General features: G+C 39.8%; 1 protein-coding gene across 3 annotated transcripts in view; it reads left to right on the top strand.

The window, feature by feature from the left end:
• The first annotated feature begins 791 nt into the window (after window positions 1-791).
• atp6v0a1a (ATPase H+ transporting V0 subunit a1a) overlaps window positions 792-6330 on the top strand; it is a 38001-nt gene continuing 32462 nt past the window's right edge. For all 3 annotated transcript variants that reach the window (XM_079519965.1, XM_079519964.1, XM_079519966.1), the window contains exons 1-6: window positions 792-924; window positions 2023-2179; window positions 2814-2892; window positions 3230-3327; window positions 3432-3560; window positions 5024-5103. In XM_079519965.1, the coding sequence (XP_079376091.1) occupies window positions 2063-2179; window positions 2814-2892; window positions 3230-3327; window positions 3432-3560; window positions 5024-5103 (503 nt within the window). In that variant the 5' untranslated portion in view covers window positions 792-924; window positions 2023-2062. The remainder of the gene's footprint in view (window positions 925-2022; window positions 2180-2813; window positions 2893-3229; window positions 3328-3431; window positions 3561-5023; window positions 5104-6330) is intronic.

Raw genomic sequence — 6330 nt, 5'->3', positions numbered from 1 at the left:
CTGGTGCCATTATTGTACCTTTTGTAGGTAGATGTCTGTCCATATTTGTCCTTCTTTTTGCATGCATTTAAAAAAATCTACTGTTGAGAAAAATTAACACTAAAAACCACGTCGCTGCGACTTAATTGGGACAAGAATTTACAGTTGAACTTGAAACGTATGGTAGTTCCATTCCACTACTCATATGGGTCTCCAGCAGATGGCACTGTTCAGTCATAACATTTAGCAGTTTTGCTTCTCTGCCTGTGCCTGTGTTGAATTTGGTCTAGAATAACGATAAATTCATCTAAACTCTGTTGCTTTACGTCATCGGGTCGTTCTATAATAAGTAATCAGCCATAAATGGCTTTACTCGTGTTAATTCTGTGACTCACTAGTCAGTGTACCACTGTACCACCTCCCCTCCCTGGTCTGCATTCAACAAGTTGCCAGAGCGGACTACAAACATGGCTCAGCCTCTACAAGTTTGCCTTCCAGTTCAACTTGCTGAAAAGGTACATCCCATAGCACGGGGGGACGGATGCACTGTGATTGGCTAGTTGGTGGTAGTCAGCGGAGACGCCAGTGTAATGTCAAAATGTGTAATAATAATAATAAAAAGTATGCAATACATCCGCGTGGACATTCATGTACAACAAATACAATACACTGAATACAGACTTACATGTTTGAGTTGATAGGATAGTGTTTTCTGTGAAACTCTTGTTTAAATAAATGAAAAAGCACCCACTTGTTGCCAGCTTAACTTCACCAATCACATCATGAACGCCAGTAGTCATTCCAGGCTATGGGATGTAGTAGTGGTAGTTATCCTTTGGGTTCCAAGGCTGATCAGCTGAGAAGAGAACGATCACTTTACAACAGCACAGAAGAAAGAACACACAGATCAGGAGATCCATTCACTCATAGAGACACACATCAAAGGTTGATAAATATACGTTCATATTTTTTGGTGAACCGGGTTAGAGTGTGTTTTTGTGTAATTGCATATTCTAACAACAGCAACTGGTGTGTGTAGGTAAATATTGACATATCAGGTGCGCGATCTGTCGTTAGTTTATGTTTAGCTAGCCTGTTGTTAGCCACACATACAGTATGTATATTATAGTCAGATAATTGCTAATGTAAGAGTAATGTTTTACAACTCGTTCTGTAGGGGGACTTAACTAATGTGATCGTCGCTTTACTCTGATGGTTTTGTTTGAAGCAAATGCTACAAGTCATTAAAGTCAGTGTAATTTAAGTAAACGCAGATGACATATGTCGCAAGTGAAGTGACATCCTGTGTACCTTTAATTAAATCGTATGCTAACGTTCGTAAATCCGCTGGATTGCTCCTGGATGCTTTATGATAGAAAGTATAATCAAAATGTAAAATATAAATATATAATATAACAACCTAATGTTGTCTTGGCCAGGGGGCTCACACTGTCTGTCACATGGGGCTTCATAATCCATTGATAAGCCTATATGGGGTCGTTTCACACAGTAGACTTTTCACTGCTTAACTGGCTTGAAAGCCTTGAGGACATATTTGTCAACATAACATACTTTAAACGTTTGCATTGGCAATTACATTGCTTATTAACGCTTTGATTTGCATGTAATCCAATTTCCTCATAGCTACACCAATTCCATTAAGTTCAACACACTATACAATCCAGTTATTACCAGAGTAGAAATTATTTCTCAAGCAGAACCAAATTCCTGGACTGATCATGGGATCGCCATGGGGGCTACATGGGGGCTAGCTGTCAGATTCTTTTTGGTCACATGGCAGTTTCTCACTGCAGTGTTGAACTATTAGACAACTGATATAAGTTGGCTTCATTAGTGATGTTGACATTAGCATGCAAATTATATAGTCTGTTGGGTGGAAACATGTCCAAAACTGTTACTTTTCAGCATTCAAATAAATGCAAAAAATTAGCAAGTGTATCAGATCCACAAGCTCAAAATGTGTCTTATATTATAATATTAAAGGTATTGTGTATGACTGACATTCAAATATCCAACTTCCAGTGTTTTCGGTTGAGTGAGCACGCCAGCTCCTTTCGCCGCCATGGGGGAACTCTTTAGAAGTGAAGAGATGACTCTAGCCCAGCTCTTCCTCCAATCTGAGGCTGCCTACTGCTGTGTCAGTGAACTGGGGGAGATTGGATTGGTGCAATTTCGCGATGTGAGTCAATCACTTTTTTTCTTTGTGTGTAACACGTCATTTAGCTCTTACAACCTCCCAGCAAAGCAAGTTCTGCCATTCAGAGCAGAAACCATACTGTTCCTTTATCCTCAGGCAGGGTGGGTGAGCCCAATCCCAGGGAAATAAAAGAAAGGCCCAGAAAAGAGGACGCACAATTGCTGTTAAGCTTGGTTTGATTTATACACTCACCAAAGATAGCAAGTCTACAAGCAGCAAAACATCAGCTTGTAGATCGTCCCTATTTCCGCAGAGTGACAATGTCTTACGACAGAATGAATGAAGCATTACTCACGGGATGAGTGAGATTGTTGAGAAAGCACATACCCTCTGCATCATGTTCATAATTTGCACACAGCTGACCCCTTCATGCCAGGCATGGGAAAACTCATTCAATATAGCCCTGACGAAAGTTATTGTCCCAGAATAAAGGATGCACTCTAACAATGTGAAGTACTGTTCATGCAAATGATGCAATTGCAATTGCTATTGAAAAAGTTGCATAGCTGTGTTTTCTATTTAGATTATATTTAGCATCTTAGTATTGTTTTATAACTACTAAACTCTTAGCAATACAGTGTTTTAAAAACGCATTTGGTTGTATTTTATGTTGCAGCTAAATCCTGACGTGAACGTGTTCCAGCGCAAATTTGTGAATGAGGTGCGACGATGTGAGGAGATGGATCGCAAATTGAGTGAGTGAGCCTAGCAATGTCCAACACGTCCAACCACTGGATCCCCAAACAATCTCATAATAATTAGTTTTTGTTTTTATCACACAGTACTGTAAATGAACCAGTAAGGTTTGTACTATTAACATGTTTATATAGTTTTATGTGTACAACAGATCGGACCCCAATGGAAATAAGCCTTCTGGCTTTTTGTGTTATCCTTTTTAACCAAAATGTGCAATAATTTGTTTTGTGCTTGTTGGCAATACATGAATAAATAAATCAATACTGCGGCCTCAGAGCCACAGGGCTGAAAGCAATATGTAGGTTTGATTATGATTGGTTATGCTCTCTCATACAGGGTTTGTGGAGAAGGAAATCAAGAAGGCCGGTATCCCTATCCTTGACACGGGCGAGAACCCTGAAGTCCCCTTCCCCAGGGATATGATCGATCTGGAGGTGACTGTTCTCCTCATCTCCGCCACGGCACCGAAACTGATTACCTCCGCCACCCGACCGGCGGCGTCCTTCATCTGACCTGCTGTCCCTGTCTGTCTCCGCAGGCCACGTTCGAGAAGCTGGAGAACGAGCTGAAGGAGATCAACACCAACCAGGAGGCCCTGAAGAAGAACTTCCTGGAGCTAACGGAGCTCAAGCACATCCTGCGCCGCACGCAGCAGTTCTTTGATGAGGTCAGCTACACCTGACCTGACACAAATCTGACCACAAGTCAACCACTTAAAGCTCTCTAAACTTAGTGAAACGGACCTGAGGCCTTTTTCCGTCTACATCAAACTTCTACACCAAAAATTGCCGATCTACAAGCTCACAACATGTCGCTACGGCTATGCCTTGTGAGCTTATAGATCTGCTATTTTTCAACGGGTTGTTAACCACTTTCAATAATGCATCGAATGCAACGCTAATTAGCTTGTAGATCAGCTTAAGGTGTTTGCACACTGCTGTGTTTTTCGGACGAATATCGGAACGAATTTCGGAGGAAGTAAAAAAATAAATCGACCTCACTTTATGTCAATCACGTTTGCACACTGCCGCCGAATATTTTGTCCGTGTAACGTTTTTTCGGACCGTGGTTGTTTTTATCTGTTTTCTGCAGCTCTAGTCTAGTGGGGTGTTGGTGACAGGCTGACAGCTAGTGATAGCCTAATACTTTCGGATCTGCAAAATGCAGCAAAAAAAACGCACCAGTGTGCAACCACCTTTATGTGGTTAAGTATATTGAAATTAAACAGGCAGAGTTAAGTGCTCTTTTCAATTACTTGGTAGGTGGACGTCCCTAAATATGTCACAAACATAACATTGGAATTTGGTTGGCCAACAAATGTCAGGTGACAAAGGTGACATCCAGATTTGATTGGCCAAGTTTCACATGACCATTGCATCCAGTGAGGTTTTTGCCCATCAGCATCAGATGATGGTTACATTTTGGTTGACACTGACAGCGTCAGGAATAGATCACAGTACAGTACAGTACACTATGTGTGCTGTGCCACTAAGTAGAAGACTGGTGCTGTAGACCTACTGTTTGCTAATTAAACACGCAGTGAAGCTGTTACATTTTTTGCTTTGTGTTTGCACTTGTAATGATCTGCTAAGTGAGTACTCAGGCACCACTTCTAGCTCTACATGCACACTGCATTATGACAGTGTCTGTTTATGTTCCAACCCATTGTACCTTTGGCCTGTATGCATTCTACTTCACTTAGAAACATTGTTAGGTTAACTTGTGATGTTATAGCGTCTTTTACAAGTTATATGAGAATTCATTTATGTAAATCATTGAGCTAAATATGTTTCATTTTCTGCCAATCATTTACAGGGTAAAGTAACTTTCTGCAGGAAACAAAACAATTTCTGCCTTTGTATTTTCTAGAATTCTGATCATCCACTTGCTTCATTGGTCCATGACACAATCTTCATCTTATTATTGTGTTTAGATTTCCATAACAAATTATTGTTAAATTCAGTATTTTATTATTTTATTTTAAACCTCTGTGATGTACTGTGTGAAGCCCTACTCTTCAGCAACAACAGAGTTCAGTACACTTTGGGTCACTCACTCGTGAAGTCATGATTATTATATGATTATTATTAACTTGAATGGTTTGTGAACTTGCTATGGTATCGTATACAGATGGAGGATCCTAGCCTACTGGAGGAGTCATCCACTCTGCTGGACCCCAACGAGCCCAACCGAGCTCCTCTCAGATTGGGGTGAGTCTCTCATCATGGTCTCCCCTCAATAACACTGGATTAAGTATTGGCATTTGAACCATCTGGGTCAGAGCACAGAGTACTACAGTTAGCCAATCACGTCCAACACACCAGCTCAGACAGACAAGTCTATAAGGAAGCCACTTAACTCTTTGAGAGTTTCATGGATTTCTATATAGTTTTTAGACTTCTCTATGGCAGAATGGCGTTTTTGAATGATTTATTGAAAATTCTCTGTTGTGAATGTGTGACAACGAAAGACCTTCAGAGAAAGCTTGGCTTGTCTGCTTCCAGGAAAAAAATGAACTGAGTTGATAAAATGTTTAGTTGTGGTGTTGGAAGCCATTTAAAAGAGCCTGCATTTACACTGGGTAGTGTTTCTAGGACAACAAAAAAAGTTATGACCGGTTGAAGTTTTATTTTCTAAATAACTTTTTTTCTGCTGGGCGTACATAGCCATGCAATATCTCATTTTAAAGGGTGAGTTGTCTAGTTCAATTAAAATAAAATAAAAAGTTTCTCACATGTACCACTGTAGATATTTTGCCATCTATAAATAGCATGGTCAGTCATGATCAATCTGACCTATCCAGCTAAAAGTCCCCCTAGCTCTGAAATGGAACATCATATAAACTCACTTTTTTGGGGTAAAATTAGACATTCTAACGCACATTTTGATATATACCATGTTTACATAGTCTTACCAGTACCGTGTCTATTCATGCATGTATCTCAAAAACCTGTTGTGAAGAAACAGTTTTGATAAAAAACTCATCCAAGGACATTGTTTTGATATGACTTTGTGCCCATGATATGTATCAAAATATAGACTTGAATGTATACTGTATTATAACAAAAAAATTGGGTTCTTACCATCTACCGTTACAGAGTAAATCACAGTTGAAACTCGCTTAGTCAAACCATAAACCTCAGACTAGTGAACAAAATAGCCATGACAGGTCTAACTCATTGTAAAAGCTTGTCTTTTATTTTTTATGACTACTAACATAATACAATTATAATAAATATTACAGAAAATAAATAGGCCTACATACAAAACAGTTGTCCCCAAACTCCCCAGTGTCCCCAAACCACTGCATTCCAGTTGTTCTTGACGGTGTGTGTGTGTGTAGGCTAAATTTAAAAAAAAACAACAACTGAAATGAATGAATGCATCCGGTTCAGTGTCGGAGAACTCCATCGCAGTCTTGACTCTTCGTCTTCATC

This window comes from Electrona antarctica (genome assembly GCF_951216825.1).
Source record: "Electrona antarctica genome assembly, chromosome: 14".
In the NCBI taxonomy this organism is placed as follows: domain Eukaryota; kingdom Metazoa; phylum Chordata; class Actinopteri; order Myctophiformes; family Myctophidae; genus Electrona; species Electrona antarctica.
The sequence above is the reverse complement of the archived record's forward strand: the minus strand, read 5'-3'. Positions and strand labels throughout refer to the sequence as shown.